This window comes from Canis lupus, chromosome 11 (genome assembly GCF_003254725.2).
Source record: "Canis lupus dingo isolate Sandy chromosome 11, ASM325472v2, whole genome shotgun sequence".
NCBI classification, from domain to species: Eukaryota; Metazoa; Chordata; class Mammalia; order Carnivora; family Canidae; genus Canis; species Canis lupus.
In genome coordinates, this window is record NC_064253.1 from 68,113,190 (window position 1) to 68,134,076 (window position 20,887).

At 58.1% G+C, this 20,887-nt stretch overlaps 2 protein-coding genes across 5 annotated transcripts in view; one reads left to right on the forward strand and one right to left on the reverse strand.

Moving 5' to 3' along the window:
- Positions 1 to 16,589, reverse strand: part of AKNA (AT-hook transcription factor) — a 50,722-nt gene extending 34,133 nt beyond the window's left edge. Inside the window, exons 1-3 of one of the 3 annotated variants that reach the window (XM_035697228.2) lie at positions 7,194 to 7,415; positions 4,386 to 4,512; positions 1,906 to 2,280 (exon numbers count right to left, since the gene is read on the reverse strand). In XM_035697228.2, the coding sequence (XP_035553121.2) occupies positions 1,906 to 2,167 (262 nt within the window). In that variant the 5' untranslated portion in view covers positions 2,168 to 2,280; positions 4,386 to 4,512; positions 7,194 to 7,415. Of the gene's footprint in view, positions 1 to 1,905; positions 2,281 to 4,385; positions 4,513 to 7,193; positions 7,416 to 16,477 lie in introns of those variants that run through there. The other 2 variants (XM_025432235.3, XM_025432234.3) reach the window with 2 other exon arrangements.
- ATP6V1G1 (ATPase H+ transporting V1 subunit G1) overlaps positions 1 to 20,887 on the forward strand; it is a 247,032-nt gene that overhangs the window by 83,383 nt on the left and 142,762 nt on the right. The window contains exon 1 of one of the 2 annotated variants that reach the window (XM_049116402.1): positions 14,746 to 14,749. The exons of the other annotated variant lie outside the window; for it this stretch is intronic. The gene's annotated coding sequence lies outside the window, so the exon portion shown is untranslated. Of the gene's footprint in view, positions 1 to 14,745; positions 14,750 to 20,887 lie in introns of those variants that run through there. 2 annotated transcript variants of the gene reach the window in all.

The following is a 20,887-nucleotide window of genomic DNA, read 5'->3' on the forward strand; positions in this document are numbered from 1 at the left end:
TTCATTCACCCATTGGCCCAACCATCCATCCTTTCAAACATCTATCCACCTACCCATCCAGTACCCACTCACCCGTCTATCCATCCACCCGTCCATCCACCCATCTCTCCCTTCCTCTATCTATCCCCCTTTAAACCATCTACTTATCCTCCCAGCCATCCATCTATCCATCCACTCCTCCATCTATCCATCCACCTGTCCACCACCCACTCATCTATCCATTACCCACTCTCCCATCTGTCCACCTCTCCACCCACCCACTCACCCATCCATTACCCACCCACCCATTCATGCATGCAACTATGCATCCTCCATGCAGTCAAGGTTTATTGAGCACCTTTTTTGTCCTAGAACTTGTCTCAGCCTCTGGGATAGACCCAAAGTTTCATAAAACACAACCTGGGACCATCAAACACAGACCCTGCGCTCCGGGCAGATACACCTTTGTCATAACCTTTTATTACTCTCTGCTCCCCCGTGGCCTTTCCCCGGGCACCTCTACATCCTTCAACTCCTTAAAATCCCCTTCAGCAAGTGTCTCTTGTTTACAGCAGCACATGTGAAGGCCAGAGAGGTTAAGTAACTTGCCGAAGATCATGCAGTGGCTCACAGTAATCGTGGACTTAGTACCAAGGTCCCAGCGAGTTAGTCTCTGCTATTCCGTCCCCGATCATGGGGGGTCATGCAGGGGGCGTGAGAAAAGCAGGCTTTGCAGCCAGGGAGTCCTGGGTTCCATCGTGACTCCTCTGATCCCTTCCTGGGGGCCATGGGCAAGTGGCTGACCTCTCTGGCAGCCCTTACTTGGACTGGAAGCTCATTCCAGTGGGGAGGAGGTGGGGAGGAGGAAGGAGACATGGCTTGCTCCATGCTCAGCCCTGCGCCTGGCACACAGGAAGGGCAAAGGACACAGCAGCGGCTATTATGTCATAGCAAGGGGTTACTATGTGACCTTAGGAAGAGCTGCCTCTGCCCTTTCCTCCCAGTGAACGCCAGTGACCTTTCCCTTCGGGTTGGAAGTGGCTCCTGACTGGGAAAACCCCACTTGAAGCAGCCCCCACAATCTGCCTCCAGCCACAGGGGCCTGCCTGATTCACAGAATCCTGAGTCCGGGCGTTTCGTTCACGCTGGGAGTGCAACCAGCACCACATCACAAGCTCGTGCTATTCTCAGAGGCATCACTGCTTCCGTTTCACAGATGGGGAAACCAAGATTCAGAGACGGGGACTTCTTGGCAAAACTAGGAATTTAGTCTAAGCTGGTCTCCATGCAAAGGAAGCACTCATTTTAGAAAACAAAGGATGGCAGCATTGTCATCGTTAATTGGGCTTTAAAAAAAAAAAAATCTTAACAATGGTCGTAACCCCGGGACCAAGCATTTCAAATGACCAAGGTTATTATCAAATCACGTGTGCACTGATCTTCATCTCTGCATTATTTATAACAGCAAAAACTAGAAACCACCTAAGTGCCCAGCAAGAGATTGGTCCCCAAATCACAAAACATCCACCCCCTGGAATTGCTTTGCATGCATTAGGAATGACTTGTGGAGGGACACATGATGAGCTGGAAAGACGTTCACGTCTATTAAGTCACAAAAGAAAGCAGGTTACCCTATCATTATTGCAGAGCACTGTTCCAAATGCATATTACATTTGCATACATACATATGGAAAAGAGCAGTTATCTGGATAATAAGTCATTTTCCTCTTTTTGCTTCTATTTGCTGATCTTTCTGCAATGAACATTACTACCTGTGTAATTCAAATCTTTGAAATTTTTAAATTATAGGTTTTATGCATTTTAATTTTTTTTAAAAAATCACCCAAACACCCTCCATTCCCCACCTCCCACCGGAAGGTGGCATGTTCGGGTCCCCCGGGGGTGGGGCTGGGGGGTCAGTCTCACCCTCGCCCGCAGACTCTCCCGATGCGGAATCCTGGCGTTCTGCAGGCTGCGGGCCCGGGTCCCACTCCAGCGGCTGCAGGCGCTGCTGCGCCAGCCGGAAGTCGTCCAGGAGCTCGGGGCTGGTGGCCCCGGGAAAGGGCCCCTCTTCTCCCCCGCTCCCGTCGCCATCCTTTTCCTCTTCGGGCCAGGCCCAGCGTCGCCGATGGGGCCCCCTCCCCAGGCCCAGCTGGGCCCAGCGCACCTCCGTCCGGGAGCTGGCCATTGGGCCCAGCCTGCGCTTCACCTGGGCCACTTCATCTTCAGGAGACGGAGCTGCCACCGTGGGTACCCGAGTCACCGCCAGCTCCTCTCAGTACCAGCCATCCTGCCTGCAGCCTGGGGGGACACAGCCAAGGGACAGCATCACTCATCCAGCCCCCTCCCTGCTTCACAGCGGCTCCCCGACAGGAACGCTGGCAGCAGGCAGCCCCAGCTCCAGCCCCTCGAAGCCCGTGACCCCGGCCAGTCACGCCACCTTCCTTCTCTTTAGAGAAACCAGGAGGATGACGGATGACTCCTCTTCTCCCTCAAGGCTTTCATAAATCAGTCGAGATACAGGGTCAGGAGCCAGAGGCCAGCACACTGGCAAGAGGTGCCTGTGCGCTAGCAGTGGCCACGGTGGGCCAGGCCCCAGGCATGGGTGCGGGGACAGTGGCCCTGCCCCCCTGAGAACCGAGAGCCCAGGCGGAAGCGGACAAACAGGCAGCAACTACAAATCAAGGTGAGCAGGACCGGGATGCAGGCAAGACTTAGCCCAGAAGCCGCTTCCTCCGGGAAACCTTCCCTGACCCCCTCTCGGGCCTGAAGAACGCGGACTGCGAGGGGGGTGAAAAGAACATTCCAGGACTCCAAATAATTGAAAACAGGTACTCAAACCGGTAGGCGTACCCGCACGTCCAGAGCAGCGCTATTCACAATAGCGGGAGGTGGAAAGGGCCCAGATGTCGATCCACGGGTGAGTGGAGCAGCACCGTGTGGTGCACACGCACGACCTAGCGCCGCTCGGCGGGCCAAGGGGGAAGAAGTGCTGGCACACGCCACCCGGAGGGTGAGCCTGCCAACATTCGGCGAAGTGAAAGAAGCCAGGCACCGAAGGCCACACGTAGGATTCCATTTCCACGAAATATCCAGAATAGGTAAATCCATAGAGACGGAAAGCAGGCTGGCAGTTCCGGGGGGCAGGGGAGGGCGAGATGGGGAGGGGCTGCTTCGCGGGTATGAGGCTTCCTTTCGGGGTGATGAAAATGTTTTGGAACGAGATACGGGTGGGGGCAAGGAGGGGGACGGCCAGATCCAGGAGGCCCTCTCGGGTCCCAGTCAGTGCAGCCCCCGCTCAGGACAGCACAGCACAGGGGCTGCTTAGAAGTTCCTCTGTGACTGGTTGGGGAGAAGGAGCCAGAAGACGGAGTCTGGCTGCAGAGGGGCCTGTGGCAGAGCAGGACGGCTGGCGGGGCTGCTCCTTCCTTCCATCCTCTCCTCCTCTCCCTCTTTCCCTTCCCGCTCTCTCATCTCCTGTTTCTTTCCCACCCACCCTGCAAGCACCCAGCCGATGGTCCCACCTGCCTAGCTCCAGGGCAGCTCATGCAAAAGCCCCACTCTACAGGTGTGAAAACTGAGGCCCAGAGAGCACAGGGCCCGCACCCGAAGCCACCCACAAGGCTGGGGTGAAAGGTCACCTCACAGCCTAGGCCGGGGCTCTTCCCTTAGATGATGGTGTCTAATCCCAGGCCTCCCTGGAGGACGGGCAGGTCTGTGTCCCTGCAGCTTCGTGAGCACTTGGGTCTTGCTCAGAGCCTTGATTTACACGGTGGAGAAAAGTCAGCAGGCAGCTATTTCTGGACAGAAAGCTCCCCGGGGAACGGTGCCTCACAAGAGAGGCTGCAGCCTTCCCGGGGCTGGGGCAGGGACAGGGAGGGAACCACACCGTACGGCCTCTGGCTGCCACCCCTGCTCCTGCACCAGGGCTCAGGGGCCTCTCTCCCCCCAGAATTGCCTCCAGATGACCCCGCGGGACTCCCCACGACCCCCACCTACCCCCGCCACCACATATGCTGTGTGCACTGAGCCAGGCGTCCTCCCTCTGCCCTCATCCCGAGCAGGCGAGTAGGTCACAGGCACAGTATTTTTCAGAAGAGAAAACTGAAGTGCGGCCTGGAAAGGTGACTTGGCCAAGATCACCCAGCTCGTCAGTGACAGAGCAAGACCTGAAACTATTAGTTTGGGCCAGGCATCTCCAATTATCTATCACAAGACACATCAGGAAAGTATATTTGCTCTCATGCGCTCTCTCCCTCTCGGTACCTTTACAGGTACGTATCCTCATACTGATGTATTAGGAAAAATAACATAAAATTTTTTTTTAAAAAAAGATGCAATATTAAATCAATCTTTTAAAGAGAAGCTCTAGGGATGCCTGGGTGGCTGAGCAGTTGAGCATCTACCTTTGGCTCGGGGTGTGACCCCAGGGTCCTGGATCAAGTCCCGCATCGGGCTCCCTGCACGGAGCCTGCTTCTCCCTCTGCCTGTGTTTCTGCTTCTCTCTCTGGGTCCCTCGTGAGTAAATAAAACCTTTAAAAAAAAAACAGAGAAGCTCTAACCCTTGCTTCCCATACCGTATCTCCGGGGGCCTATACTCCCCTCGGGAATCCCTGCCAGCGGGTCCTTTAGCTTGACTGTGCTTGAGAATTCTCTAAGAATGCAGAGTCCTAGGTTGACCCAGTGAGAGCCGGACTCAGTGGCCCTGGGATAGGGCATAGGAATCTGCATTTCAGGGGCCACCCCAGGCAAGGCCACCCTTTGGGGATGGACTAGGCCTTCTGGCCCCTGCTACTTGGGGGGTGTTGGAGGTGCTGAGGGCCATTGCTCTTTCTCTTCCCGAAATCTGGCGGCAACTTCTGGGTGGCTGGCGAGGCATGTGGTTTTTTGACTTTTTAAAGGGGCTTTTTCTAGCCATGGGGCACAGCCGGCTGTCCAATCACAGGGGTGTACAAAGAGGAACATCCTGTCTCCTGGGATGACTCAGTCCTCGCTGAAACTCGCTGCGACCAGGGGCAGCTGCACATCAGAGCAGAGGGAGCTGCGGTCACTGGCCGCAGTTGTGCACATGCTCCCCAGGCCCTGAAACCCGTGAGCCTCTCCTGAGCAAGGCCTCTGGCTGCCACGCAAGCCTTGGCCCCTAGTGCCATGGAGCCCGGGCCCGGCCAGCCGGCCAGTCAGAGGGTCAGTTGACAAACACATTCAGGTGCCAACCACGTGCCAGCCTCGGGCTGGGATGAGGACATGCCTCGCTGGGCAGCCCACAGAGAAGTCGCTGGGGTGGAGACCAGGCTGCAGGTCTGGTGCTGTTGCTTCATCGTCAACGGCCGAGCGGAACCTCCCCTCCCTGTAAAAGGGGGGGAGCACCGCCTGCCCCAGCTTCTGCAAGGAGTTACTGCCCGTGAGGGTGCACTGGGTGGTTGCTGAACGACCTGTGGGGTTCCTGGGTGACTGTGGCTCCTGAGGGCAACAGCTTCGGAGCTGTTAACTCCCTCCCCCCTCCTGAGGACCCACTATAGAGGACCCACTATAGAGACCCACACTGAACACCCAGTGGGTGCAAGCCAACTTTAAAAAACCCATGACCTTCTGCTGTGTGCCAAGCACTCTAGGAGACACAGGGACTACTGACATGAGCCCAAGTGTTCCAAAGTTTCGATTCGGGGTGGGGTGGGGTGGGTAACCATACAGGGGGTTATTGATGAAGGAAGCATTAAGCTGGGCAAAGAGGATGTGGGGGCAAAGAACGGGGAAGGGCATTCCAGGCCGAGGGAACAGCATAGGTGATGGCCCAGAGGTCTGAAAGTATGAACAGAACTTGGCAGAGAGCTGCGGGCAGAGGTGCTCGAATGGCAGCCACAAGCCATCTGTGAGGCACACAGGGCTGCTCCGGAAAGGCGGTGGGGCTGGGTGGAAGCCCCAGCCATACCAACTGGGGGCTGAACCCTAAAAGGCTCTGTGAGTGTGAAATCCCCCACAGGCGCAGGGCTGTCAGGTGCAGGCCCTGCCCGCCTTGCAGAAGCCAGCCTCCCGGGGAAGCACCGGCCACTCCCTCCTCCTTCCCTATGGCTCCTCTCTCCTCCGCTGTCCTCCTCTCTCCTCACCCCTGCCCGAGGGTCCACGGAGCCCCTTCTGGTCTGATCTCCTTCTCCAGGTCCCGAGTGGGCCGGCCACCCTCACAGGGCTTCCTTCTCTGCCCCTTCAGCCACTCCAAAGCTGAGGACCCTCGTCTTTGCAGCTCAATCTCTCAGGTTCTCCTGGGCCAGCTGCAGCCATGCACCTACCTCTGCCTCCCCAGGCCTTCTGAAGCTGCGCGGGGCGCCCCCTCCCTGCTCCCACCTCGGCCTGACACCTCCCAGATGGGGAAGCAGTCGTAGACGGGTGGCGGGCTGTCACCACACCTTGCAGACAGGAAGTGCAGCGGATTCAGACCTTCAAACCCAGGGACCGGACCGGGACTCTGAAACCATCAGACCTGGGCTGGGGGTGGGGGTGGGGGGCGCCGGGAGTGAAGGGGAAGGAAGACTCCTCGTAGCGAGTGACTGGGCCCCTCCAAAAAGGCTGAGCGCAGAGCCCCCAACTCGGCTGCCCTCCCTGCACAGCTGGCAGGCCACAGACCTCCTGTTCTCGAGGGGTTCCCGCCAAAAACTAGTGCCTTGAGGAAGCCCCAGCGCTCTCCCGTCCAGATGGCCCCCTCCTGCCCCCAGCTCCCTCCAACATCAGAGGCCGAGGAGGAGAAAGGCGAGGAGCCCGGCTTCTGGGGACACGAGCCTGCGGAGTCGCCGTGTCTGCCCCTCTCTGGGCCCTTACATGCGGCGGCGGAGGGGTGGCTCGTTAGTGGGGACCCCCGCTGCCTCCTGGCCAGCTCCCCCATCCGAGCATCATCTTTGAGACCCCGTAGCAGCCCCAGGACTAACTCTCCAAGTGCCGATGGGGCCTGCCCCGGGCACAGAGAGGGACCGGCTCGTGTCCAGGGTTGCAGACATCAGATGGGGAGCTCGGACTGGGATCCAGCACTCGGGAGCTTGACGAGATCCCCCGAAAACCGACCCAGGCCCCGCGGGCCGGCTCCCTAAGCTGCCAGAGAAGTAGGAACAGCTGCGGCAGCTGTGACTTCCTGGCTGGGCTGGTCCAGCTGCCCTGCCGGTCCGGAGAGCCCGCGCCTGGCCCGTCCAGAGGGAAGGCGGCCTGCCCCGCCCGCCTCACCCCCTTACCTCTCTCGGGCTCCAGCACCGGCCTGCAGGCCCAGGCTCAGGGGACCTGCCTGAGAGGTCTTTGTTCCGAACCTGGGGAGCCCCCTGCCTCCATGGCGCCCTGGCCCGCCTCCAGGCCGCTCTGCCAGCCGGAGCAGCAGCTCGCAGACAAGCATCGCTCCCCACCTCTCCCCGCCCCTGCTGCGGCTGAGGCCGCCTCGCCTGGGCAGGAAGCGCCCAGCCTGATTTCCTACAAGTGTTTGTCAGAAGGAGGGGGTTTGTCTGCGCAGAGTGCGAGTCAGCAGGAGGAGCTTAACCCCTTGCAGGCCCTCCGCGGGTCTCGCTGCCCCGGGAAGGGGGAAGGACTCGCAGCACAGACCCCCAAGGTCAGGGATCCAGGGATCGGGCCCATCGGGGCCAAAGTACTGACTGACGTCCAGAGAAGGTCAGAGGCTTGGCCAAGGTCACACAGCGTGCTGAGCCTGGAAGGAGGCCTCCAGCGGCTTCCACCTTCTGGGAGCTTCTTCTGCAGCCTCTCCCCTCCAGGGCATGGCCTGGGCTGAGGCTCCCTCCCTCCCCAGGCCTTGGTACCCCCATCCGTACAATGGGAGCCCAGCCTGCACGCTCGCTCAGCACCCTTCCAGCTCGGACTTTTCTCTCCCATCCTCCTGCGTGCAGCCTCACACCTCAGAGAGGCTGCGGCCATCCCTGCCGCCCCACCCGCGGTCCTCACCCCTGGCTTCTGTAGGTGGCACTGGCGGTGGGTGACTGACCGGGGAGCTGAATTTCTCCTGCTGTGCGCCCAGGACCTACCAGAGGGCAAGCTGCCTTTCCCCCAGCTTCCCTCTTCCCCATCTCGTTCATTCGACGGGTCCTCGCCCAGCTCCTACCGCCTGCTGGGTGCTCATCACGGGGCTGGGAACACGGCAAGGCACACGAGAGGCCGAGTCCTAGCTCCACTCCACAGAAACACAAGACAGTAAGACAAACGTGGAGAGAGGTTTGGACAAGGCTGATCCATGATCCTGATGCCTGAGGCTCACCCGGACCAACAGAACCAGTCTCTGGACATCAGCAACTCTACAGCGTCCCAGGTGGGCTGGGATACATGGCCCAGGGGGAGAATCTGAGAGAGTAGCAGGCTGGAGAGGAGGGTGTGGGGTCGGCTAGGAAGATCTCTGAGGGAAGGTGACATCCCAACAAGGGACCAAAGGAGGAGAGAGGCAGGAACAAGCCACAGGGAGGGCCCGCAGCAGAGGCTTCTGGAAGGGCAGGTGCAAAGGGCAAGGTGGGAGGCTGCTGGGCTTTCCCTGAGAACAGCAGGCTGTGCACCCAGAGCAGAGGGAGCCAAGGGGCAGGAGCAGGGGCGGGGGCAGGGGGGCAGGGGGGCAGGCTCAGGGCCTGGTCCCCCCATCTCTGTGAGTCCTCAGCCAGCCCTGCCGAGGATCCAGGGGTTCTGATTCAGGAAACAAAAAGAGAATGGAAAAACTCTGGCCTCGGCTTTGTCCAAAAAGCCCTCCGGGCAATTCGAGGAGCAGCCAGGTTTGGGAACCACCATGTAGGAGAGGAAAATAGATCCCGAGTCCGTGTAGACCTGGCTTCCTGTGCCGGCCCCACCTCTTGCCAGCTCTGTGACCCTGGAGGCTTCGGGGCTCTAAGCCTGTTTCTTCACCAGTGACGCAGGGAGAAGGAGGTGCCACCGCACGGGCCACGGCGTCCGAGCTGGGGGCCTGGAACACGCACGAGTGAGCGAACAGACCCTCTCAGGGTCAGGCTGTGAGTATCTGGCAAAGCCAGGGCCACAACCAGGTGCCCTCATCGCAGCAGTCAGGCCAGCCCTCCCCTCCCCTCCCCTCCCCTCCCTGCCTCCTCCCCACATCTGGGTGGCGGGGCTCTGGCTGCGTGGAGCAGAGCCAAACCCTAATGAGGCCCCTCCCTGCCAGCTCTGGCGACCATGTGGGCCATTGTGCGAGGGGCGGGCTCCCCTGACGGCCTGTCACTCACTCTCCCACCCTCCCTGGTCATTAACCCAGGCAGCACCGCCAACAACCCATCAATGGCAGGTGGCTGCCGCCGCCAGGCCCGCCCCCCGGCCCCCGGATAACCCCAAACCCATCTTAGGGGCAGGCGCCTAACACCAAGGAAGAGAGCCTCCGAGCATCGCCTTGCACCCTGCCCCCCAAGCCTTACCAACCCTCCTCCCTGTCGCTGCTCCCGCTGTGCCCCTCCAGGCACCCAACTCCACCCACAGGCCAAATCCTACTTAACCGAAGCAACGTGTCCCCAGGTGACCTCATGACATCGCCACGCTCCAAACCCACCCCTCCCTAGTTTGGCCCACCCCTTGCCCAGGTGCGCAAGCCAGAACCGACGGTCATTCGGGACATGTCCCTCTCCCTTACGCCCCATAAGCAATCCATCATCGACTCCTCAGTCTCACCAGAACCTGTCCCATGTCTGCACCCACGCGGATGGGTGCTCCTGCCACAGCCTCTCCCGGGAAGCTCTGCTCTGGGTCCCTCCAATCCGTTCCTCACATGCACCACAGGGACAGTTTCCAAACCAGGAGCCTGCAAGCAGGGATCCTGCCCGATGCTCTGAGAAAGACCCCAAGAAGGTGCTGCTCCAGCCTCTCCCCCACTCTCCGTCCTCCCTGCTGTTCCCAGGACAGCCGCATGGTGCTCCCCGTCATCACCCAATCCCACCTCTTCTCCCTGGGACCTCACAGGCCACCTGTAGATCTCAGTCCCAAGTGCCCTCCTCCGGGATCGATTAGGAATTAGGCTTCAGGTCTCTTTCTGGCACCGGGAACTCTGAAGTACTGGCCATCATATCCCCAGTGCCCAGCGCAGGACTTGCTGCCTCACGGGAGAAGCACAGTAAATACACGTGGGATGACCTACTGACTCGAGCGGATCGTCCGCACCTGGCTGTGGCCTCCACAACCCAGGCAGGCTGGCGTGACATCCCCATTTTACAGGCGGGTAAATAGAGGCCCCGGGAGCCCGAGCAACTTGCCTGCAGCCACAAAGCTGGTGAGCGCCAGGGGAGATTGAAGCACACAGCTCTGCCTCTTAGCAACCATGCTCGGTGCTCACACTGAGAGATAATTAATACCTGAGCAGGATGAGACTGGGAGTAGAGCTGATTACCAGCGAGCGGCAAGCCACCAAGCCAATGTTCTAACCTGATAATGGAGCTCTGCTTGCACACACAGCCTTTCGGGGGCTTCTCTAAACTGCTTTCTCGGCCTGGCACTAGATGCTTTTGGGAAAGGCCTTGGGAAGGGGCGGGACAGGAGTGTGATGGGGTTGACAGGTGAGGAAACCGAGGCCCGGAGATGGGGAAGTGAGTAGCTCCTGGCCACCCAACAATACCGTCCGGCCGCCAGGCTCGAGTACTCGTACCAGCAGCACGCCGCATCCACACAGCCCTGCCTGCCTGACCGCAGGACCCAGCACTGTGACCCCCCCATCACCACCACTCCGCCCGCCCTCCACACTCCTCCTGAGCCCCACCTAAGGGCCCGGCATGGTGACCGGAGTGGAAGGTAGGTCTGCCTTCCCCCCAAGACTTCTGGGGCAGCCCAGGACACGGCCCGGGACCCGGATGGGCACTGCTACTTTTTGGCACCATGTGCCCCAAACGCTACAGTGGGACCACGAGGCTTTCCACAGGGTAAAGCAGCGGCTGGTGCCTTCATAATTCACGGGGGCTCCCTTCCATGGGAAAGAAATGAACACCCTCCCGAAGGTCACCCAGTTCTTCCAACCCCAGTTGCTGAATTTACCCTGTCGTTAAAATCCACAGGGAATCTGGGTGGCAGGCGAGGATTTGGGGAGCCAGCCAAGAAGAACTGGGGGAACTGGACACCCAGGGTATATATAGCCTGAGTGATACTGAACAAGTGCCTTCCCTTCTCTTAGGAACCGTGGGGCTTAATGAGATCGTCTCTGAGGTTATCAGAAACGACCTTCTGGCACTAGATCTTCTGGGTTCTTTGATTCCGCCTGCCAACACAGGTGGACATGCCATGGTGATGGGAGGCCGCACGGTACAGGGGTTTATGGAGCATGTGCTTCGTGGGCAGAGACCTCCAGCTTCTCTTTGAAAGCTGTGTGGCCTTGGGCAAGTGGCTTAACCTCTCTGAACCCCAGATTCTTTTCCTGTAAAATGAGAGAGTAAGAGTGACTTCACAGGATCATTGGGATGATAAACGAGACTATGTACATAAAGTCCTGGCCCACGGCCCAGCTGGCACAGAGCTCATGAATAAATGACTTTGGCCAGATCTGTGAAACACCCAGATGGCCTGCTCCCCGCAGGACCGGGTCTAATTTTCCTGGCTCCAGAGCTTCCCTCGTATCAGCCACAGCCCTCGCTTTGGGTCTCGTACAGAAAGGGGGATGGCGAGGTCTCCCAAGTGGAGAGAAATGCTGCCATTTCCCTGGGACCCTTTTCCCTGTGGCCCCCAAATGATCGCAGGGTTCACCAGTCCAGATAGACACCGTGTCTACTGCCTAATAGTGAAGGAGGAGAGGAGGCAGGCCTTCCTCAGCCAATCAAGACATGGGTTATGAGGAGGATGTGGCCATATGGAGGAAAACACACACATGCACACATCTCTACACACACAGACACCCACACTCTTCAATTCACGCTTTGTGAAAAGAGTTCACCCCCCCCCCAAAAAAATGCATAATTTGTGCCAGGAATTCATTGCTAACAGCAAAACTTCATCACGCACCTATTACGTAAAGGCCTTTCCGTGGATTCGGGTGTCCTTTATTTAATTCTCGTGCCAATCCAAGGAGGCAGGAATTAGCATCCCCATTTCACAGGAAAGGAAGCTGGCTTTGAACCAAGCTGTCTGAATCCAGACAGTACGGTCTTAATCATTTGCGACTGAAGCTTGCAGTACGTGAAAAGATCGAAAGCAATCCCAGTGTCCAATAATAGGGGATCGTGGAAAAAAAATGATGATATTTCCACTCAAAAGGAATCCTACAGGGATGCCTGGGTGGCTCAGCAGCTGAGCGCCTGCCTTCGGCCCAGGGCGTGATCCTGGAGACCCGGGATTGAGTCCCATATCAGCTCCCTGCATGGAGCCCGCTTCTCCCTCTGCCTGTGTCTCTGCCTCTCTCTCTCTCTCTGTGTGTCTCTCATGAATAAATAAATAAAATCTTTATAAAAAAAAAACAGTAAAATAGGGAGGAAGAGAAAACTGAAGGAAGAAGGGAAAAGGGAGAGCAAGAGGCACTCCTAAATGTTTACAGTGATTAGTAAGCAAGTAGTATAATAAAAGGTAAGCGTACTCTTTCCTTCCATGGGTTTTTGAAAAATCATAGTTGCTATACAAAAAATAGTAAAATGAATATTTCCTGTTCCTTTTTTTTCAAAGATCCTGATTTTTTAGAAAGATTTTATTTATTTATTTGAGAGAGAGAGAGAGAGAAAGAGTGAGCATGTGAGGAGGGGGTGGGGCAGAGGGAATCTCGAGCAGAATCCCAAGCTGACACCTAGCTGAGCTCCGAGCCCGACGCGCTGGATCTCATGACCCTGAGGTCGTGACCTGAGCTGAAGTCGTGAGTCCGCAGTTTAGCCAACTGAGCCACACTGTGAGCCGAGTATTTACTATTCTGAAAGAAAACCAACAAGCAAAGTAAACAAAAGCCTCCACTGCATATTTGGGCAGTGCTTCGATCTGATGAGACCTGGGACGTGCCCTGCCTCAGTTTCCCTGCCTGTGCAAGTTGGGAAAGGTGGCTGAGCCCTTTGAGGCCCTTCGGAGCACTGACACTCTGTGACATTCTGTAATTCCCTTCCCACGCTTTCTCTCTTCCTCTTTTTGAACTTTGATACCACGTGCTTTTTTCTGCACATCGAGCTACTACGCAACACGTGGGAACATATGAAAATCACAGAAGGGAAAGGAAGCGATCCCAGCCTTAGCCACTCTTAACATTCTGGGGTAAGACATGTGCTCTCTGATTGGATCCTCATGATCAGGCATTCAACAGATGAAGAAAGGCCCAGAGAGGTTAAACCACTTGCCCATAGTCACACAGCACATCGCAGGCAGAGTGGGAGCTGCAGCCACAAGCCAAGCATTACCCTCCAAATGAATCCTTTACCTGGGTGGGGCTGCACCTGACGTGGGACTCAGTCCCGGGACTCCAGGATCTGAGGCCCTGCCTGGTCCTTGGTCCTTGGCTGTGGACTCAAGACTCCGAGAAGATTGCCAGCGGGGCATCCTTGTCTGGCTCTGATCGCCAGCCTCTCCCCCAGAATAGGGAATGCTGGCGGGGGTCTAGGGGCTGGCTGGGGACCAGGCCTGGGAGCAAGGGGGGGCTCCTGACGTTGGAACCGGAGTTTGGCCGGCACGGGGCCAGCAGTTGGGTTGGACGCTGGAATGAAGGAGGGACCCAGGAGTGAAAAATGTAAAGGGTGTGGACAGAAAGGCCTTGGTCCCGGTCTGGTGGCTCTTCTAAAGCCCGCTGGCATCCTCATCTGCACGGAGGGCAACACCTTCCTCAGGGGTGAGCCCGTAAAGTAAGGGGACCAAGTGTTCACACGGCCTAGCACCCGGGAGGGCCTCAGGAGACACAGGAGGGGCGCTGTTGGCCTCCTCCTGGCCCCCAGCTCGGCCAGTACCTCTTCCCAGTCTCCCCGCCCCTGGCGCGGCCTCCCATCCCTTGGACACACCCTGCTGGAAAAATCTTCCCAGGGCATCGTTCTGGTCAAGCCTTTCCCTGCTTACAGAACACTGACGGCTGCTGTCACTTTCAGGTTCAAGGCCAGACACTCTGGCCCGGAACTCAGGCTCACGCTGACCGGCTGACCCGCTCCCACATCCGACGGCTGCTGCACTGCACAACTCACGTGACAGCCTAGGGGCCTCCTCTCACAAAGGTTTCCTTCCCCAAATCCCACACTTCGGGGGAAGCTGCAGGAGGGTGAGGGCCTTCTGGCCTGGCACCCCTGGGGCCCCCTGCACTGCCGGGAGCCCTCCACCTCCTGGCTGCCCTGCAGAGCAATGCTGGCCTTCCAGCCCACAACACGTGTCACATGCAGCTCTCGGGGAGGAAAAAAGGAAAGAAAAAGCTTGATTTGTGGCCTGAGTTCCATAGTGTAAATACCCGTATTATGGCCAATTTCAAGCTACCCAGTGTGCTACCGCTGGCACAGCACTGGAAACAGAAGCACACAATCAGCTCTCCCAACATGACGCACCCCTGCACACCCCAAAGTAAGGACCAACTAACCCCCGTGAGAAGCTGTGTGACCTCAGGCAGGTGACTTAAACTCTCTGAACCTCCTCAGTCTTCTCAGGTCTCTACAATGAGGACAGTAACAGCCCCCACTTCACGGCGACGATGTGAGCACCTAGTTCTAGAATCTGGATCAACAGCAATGCGCCAAACGTCCGCTACGTGCAGGGTGCCGTACTGGGCACCCGGAAGGTGACTGGCGACAAAAGCTCCTGGCCTCCCGGACCTCAGTCACTGCAGTAAAACCCTTGGCGAGGGGGCTAGACTGTCGCAAGCACTAACCCAGCGCTGGTACCCACGGAGCGTCGGGACTCCCTTTCTCCGGGCCTGAGACGCCTCCTCTCCAAACGTGGGATGTGACCTTCTATGATTCCACCTCCCTTCGGCCTGGAAGCCACACCGGAGTGGCTGTCACCGCGCCCATTTCAGCGAGGGGAAAACTGAGGTGTTCAGAAGGGAAGCTGGGCGCAGGATCCAAACCAAGGGCTCCTAACTCCCCGTCCCCGGAGCTGTCCCACCCCCCAGGACTGAGGAAACATAAAAAGGACCTGGCATTTGCTGGGTCATTCAGCTGGAGGCTTTAAAAATACTTTCTCCCCACCCCCCAGCCCCGTCCCTGGGGGTAAATTGAAATGTCCTTGGCAGAGGCACCAGTTTCCAAAACCTGCTCTCAGCAGGACGGCGGCCGTGCCCAGGAACACCCCCAGCTCCCGGCTAACCCCGGGCGCCCCCCCGGACTGGTGGGAGCTGATGAAATCCCCTTGCAGGAAGGGCTCCCAACACGTGTTTCGAATGCAAAGCCCTGGACTTGGGGAGGCGAAGGCCCCACGTGGGCCCTCTTCCCTCCTGCAGAAGCATCGAGATGGCCCCGGACAATAAACTCAACAAGAACCCAAGACACCGCGGGGTCCATCCCCCTGAGCCACACTTAGACCCCCTCAAAACAGATGGGCAGCGATGCTGCTTTCTTGACACCGCAAAACCACCAGCCAGTAAAACCCACCAACTCCAGAGGCCAGAGGCGGCGCCTGGGGAAGGAAAAAAGAAAAAAAAAAGGGGGTCTCGGTTAGTCCCTGCAGGTGTCTAACCTCAGCCCTGAGGCTTCGGTTTCCAGGCTCTTCAGTTCTAAAGGACAGAAACAATGTCTCTTTTCTCTGCAACCTGAGTTCTCTGTGCAACCGCCCGGGTTTGCCGTCCGCCTCTTTCCTTCGCAGCTTGATGGCTGGGAGCTCTGAGCCGCAGGTAAGGATCCTCTCCAGCCCGCAGGGTCTTCCCACAAAAGCCGCGGCGAGGGGCAGGGAAGGGCCTCCCCGCGCAGCCGCGCCACCCCGCTGCGCGCCCCTTCTCCGGGCGGGCCTCAGTCTCCCCATCTGTGCACCCGGACAGCCTGGCCCCATTTCTCAGTCCGTTCCAGCTCGCAGCCCCGTCAGCGCTGCCCACCCCCGTGCGGGCCCTTGCCCTCCCCCCGCCCCCTCCGCCAAAAAAGAGGAAAAGAAACTCGCGTTAGGCGTCCGGGGAGGGTGCGCGGCTCCGAGTCGTCAGGCTACGCGGGCAGTTGCCGGGTGAACGGACCTCGCACAAATCCCGGACTGGTTAGTCCCACCTCCCGGGTAACCAAGCTACCCGGCCACACCCGCAACCCAAACACAGCCCGAGGCCCCGCCGAGGACCAGCCCCGGGCTCCCCGGGGACCCCTCCCCTCCCAGCCGCAGCTGGAGAGAGAGAGAAAGCCAACGCCCCCATTGTGCGGAGGTGGAGACTGAGGCCGAGCGGAGCCCGGGGGGACGCAGCCGGCGGGGGGAGGACCGGACCCCGCGCCCGCCCGGCGCCCCCGCCCACTCCGGGGGCCGCGCCCCGACTGCTCCCGGGCGCCGGGGCTTCCCACGTGGGAGCGGCCGAAAGCGGCGCGGCCCCCGGGATCGCAGCCCCAGGGCGCCGTCCGCCGCCCTCCCCATTCCCCCGACCGGGAAACTGAGGGCGGGCGAGGGGCCGCCGCCCGCCCCGGCCCCGCCGCAGCGCCCCCCCGCGCCTCACCTGCCGCCGCGGGTTTCCTGGACTTGAGCGGCAAACAAAGGCCGCCAATCCCCGCGCGGGGCGGGGCGGCCACTGGGCTGAATCCCCGGGGCGGCCTGTGACGGGCGGGGCGGGCCCGGGAGGCGGGGCCTCGGGCGGCTCCGCCAATCGCGGCGAGGCGGCCTCCTGCGGCCCGCCCCCCGGAGCTGGGACTCCGCCCCCCGGAGCTGGGACTCCGCCCCCTCGGCGCTGGGACTCCGCCCCCTCGGCGCTGGGCTCCGCCCCTCGGCGCTGGGACTCCGCCCCCCGCGCTCCAGCGCTCCCAGCTGGGAATTCGCGGGGCTCCGGGAGCGCGTGTGCAGGGTCGCAGCAACCGCAGCTTTCGCAGCCCCCACGGACTGCTTCAGAGCAGTAACAAGAATCTTTTTTTAATTTATTTTTTATTTTTATTTTTTTAAGATTTTATTTATTCATGAGAGACACGGAGAGAGAGGCAGAGACACAGGCAGAGGGACAAGCAGGCTCCCTGCGGGGAGCCTGATGTGGGACTTGATCCCAGAAACCTGGGATCACGTCCTGAGCCAAAGGCAGATGCTCCAGGCGCCCCAGGTTTTTTTTTTTTTTTAAGATTTTATTTACTTAGGCATGAGAGACAGAGAGAGAGGCAGGGACACAGGCAGGGAGCCTGATGTGGGACTCGATCCCGGGTCTCCAGGGTCACGCCCTGGGCTAAAGGCAGGCCTAAACCGCTGAGCCACCCGGGCTGCCCCCCCACCTTTTTTAAAAATTTTATTGATTCATTCATGAAAGAGAGAGAGAGAGAGAGGCAGAGAGACACAGGCAGAGGGAGAAGCAGGCTCCCCAATGCGGGACTCTATCCCTGCACCCCCCGGGATCATGACCTGAGCCGAAGGCAGGCGCTCAACTGCAGAGCCACCCAGGCGTCCCATAATGAGAATCTTAATAATAAACTTTTCTTGAGCTCTTCTGTCTGTGTCAAGAACTGTTGTAAGCTCCTCCCATGCTCCCTCCTCTCCCCTGAGATGGGTGGCCCTGGGCATCACCTTCCAGGTAGGTTCTCGTCCAAACCACCATGAGCAAACAGGAAAACCCAGGTCTCCAGACGGACAAAAACGTGCCCAGGACAGAAACAATCCGCTGTCCACCGAGAGCTGGCCTGGAAGGGGTGTAAAGTGTCACAGTGACCTCGGCTCCCGCCCCAGTTCTGCCACTGAACTCCAGGTAAATGGGATCCCTAAGGTCAGCCTCACCAGGGGATGAGCAAAGCGCGGAGCCCAGAGGAAAGAAACCAGTGGCACTCGCTTAGAGAGCTCCTCCACCAACCCTATTTCACAAGGGGGCTGATGGGGCCCAAGACGGAGACTTTTGCTGTGGGGGTGGGGGGGGAATGCATCCAACCACTGCATCCAGCTATGTTGCAGCTAATTCTCTAAAAAGCTCTCCCCGTTTCCCTAGGGATTTGAGGCTCCCTACCTGCTCCCAGTAATAATCACAGCAGCTGCTTCTGTTCAAAGCATACTCTGTGCCAGTGGCAAACATTTTAGCGAATCCTTATAATAACCCACAAGCCAGACGAAGGCGATGCTCTCCATTTAAAGATGGTGAAGAAAAAAAAAAGAAGAAAATAAAAATAAAAATAAATAAATAAAGATGGTGAAACTGAGGCTCAGAGAGGTTAACTTTTCCCAGCTCACACAGCCAGGAAATAGTAGAAGTGGAATTTGATTCCAGATGTCAGACTCTGAAGTGTGGACCCCTTGAGCGGTGTCTTGTTCTCTATCCTTGTACTCCTCCCATCGGGCTATTCTATCCCTCACCCTGCTTTCTCCCAAGCAGAGGGAGCTCCAGGTAAGTTGAAGGCCACCTCGGCACTAGCTTGGGCAGGCCCTGGCTCAGGCCAAAACCTCACCCCCTTCCTGGCTTCTTCATCCAGCAGCAGACCCGGGGATTCTCCAGCAGCACCGGCCCCACACCACCCCCTGCCCAAATTCTGGCATCATGAACAAAGATGTGAGGGCCCCTGGGTACATCCGACCAGGGTGGACCTCTGACCCCTCCGTCCTCCATTATTCAAAGTTGCCTTAAGCCAGGGTATTGGGTCCCTTCAGAAGACAGCAGGATACATGCTTGTGCTTGACTTTGTAATGTGGACTCCAAGCAGCCATGGGTCCAAATTTGGCCTCTACCATCCACCAGCTTATGCAACTTTGGGCAAGAACCTTGACCTTTCTAAGCCCACTGGCAAAAGAACTTTAAAAAAAAATGGTTTAAAATTTCCCTGGGTGGGGGACCCTAACACCCAATGGGCCACAGCCCCGGAGTCAGGCCCAAGAATTCTAGAAATGACAGTTCCAGAAACTCATTCTTGTCCTACTTTTCCAGATTTCAAACTTGGGGCAGTGGGCAGCAGCTGCTGGGAGCTTCCTTGTCTCCCAGCGTTGGACCAACCCAGTGGAGAGATGGCTGGTTCAAAGCACAGGACGTCACCAGGTCACAACCTGCCCAGAGCTCACAGAGCAGGTCAGCGGCTGGCCTGAAAATCACCCTGGGCTGGTGATAGATGAAAATCTCTTGGTTCAGAGCAAGGTGCATGAGGACTTTCATGCAAAGGGAGTGGCGTTTCTAAGGCCAGAAGGCCCTTGGTTCACTGCCGCCATCATCCGGACAGTGATGATGTCCAGATGTCATCCAGGGCTGAGTCCAAGCCTGCCTGAGCCAGGTGCTGGGGCCCACGCACAGCACCTGGCCTCTATCAGAGGCACGTAGCAGTATCCCCACTGCACTGGTTTCCTGGGGTTGTTGTAACAGATTATCACCACGTCATGGCTTCAAACAGCCCTAATTTGTTCTCTTACAAAGAGAGGTCAGAAGACCAAAGTCTGTCTCACGGGGCCATCCTCAAGGTGTCAGCGGGGGAGGCTCCTGCTGTCGGCTCTGAGAGGAAAACCTCTTTCCCTGACTCTTTCAGCACCTACTGGCTGCCTGTATTCCTGGGCTGGTGGTCCCTCCCTCCATCCCCAGGGCACATCCCAACCTCTACTTCCTCATCCACAGCACCGTTTCCTCCTCTGCGGCAGGTCTCCCTCTGCTTCCCTCTTACAAGGACCCTTGCGATTCCATGGGGCCCGCCCAGAAAAGCCAGCTCAACCTCCCCATCTAAATGCCTTAATCCCATATGCAAAGTCCCTTCATGACAGAAAGGAACATCCATATAGTCCAGGAACCTGGATATCTTTGAGGTCATTATTCGGCCTACCACACCCCTTTTCCAGATGGGGGAATTTGGGCCTAGAAAGGTGAGATCACTGACCCATGGTCATGCAGGATTTGGCATCTGATGCCAGCAGATCTGGGATCTGCCTCCAGGTGGAAGTTACTCCCTGCACAGGTATTAGGACTGGGGAGGAGCATAATGAGTCCCCCAGGAGGGACTGGGGCTTCTGGGATGCTGGCTGCTTCAGAGGTCACGTGGAATCCAGGGCTCTGGCCTCGGGCGGTCTCCTTGGGCTGGGAAGGGGGAGCAGCTAAGAGCAAGATCTGCTGCTGGTGTATGGAACCAAACTGCCCCTGACCCACCTCTGACTGACCTCTGAACACAGGGCTGGACAAAGCAGGCCCTCTCCAAGTCCTCTGTCTCAGAGAAACCCCGAGGTTGAAGGGAATAGGCACTGGGGCCGTGTAACCCATCGTTTCCCGCCCCCTCCCTTCCCTGCCCTTGTGTTTCTGCTTCTAACACCCCGCCCTTGGCGCCTGAACTGCACAGGTCAAGAATGGGAAGAATGGGAATGTGACGCCACCGAATGTATGCCTCTCCCCCACCTTCCCCTCCCCAGACCTTATCTATCCAAAGACTGACACCATGAAAGCCCCGCCCCCTTGGGGACAACTCTGGCCCAACCTGTACTCCAGAGACCCCTGCGGAATCAGACTGCAGCCACCAATCCCACCCTTCTTGGCTTCCTCCTTTTTCCCCTCCAGATTTCTCCACTCCCTTACCGGGCTCCCGGGGCAGGAGGAAGGGGGCGTGGCATCAATGAATCACCTGCACACAAATCCTCACCACAGAGTCAGCGTCTGGGTTCCACCCTAAGGCAGGCCACCTCCCCGTGCCTTAAAACATCCGTGCACATTGTGCATTCCGCCCCATAACACACTTGTGTGCTTTAGTTTATTTATTTTTAAAAGATATTTTATTTATTTATTCATGAGAGACACAAAGAGAGGCAAAGACACAGGCAGAGGCAGAAGCAGGCTCCCTGCGGGGAGCCCAATGTGGGACTCGATCCCAGGACCCCGGGAACCACACTCTGAGCCAAAGGCAGGTGCTCAGCCACTGAGCCACCCAGGGGCCCCTCCTGTGTGCTTTCACTTAAAGGTATTTTCTGTGAATAACCAAGAAGGGTGCCGCAG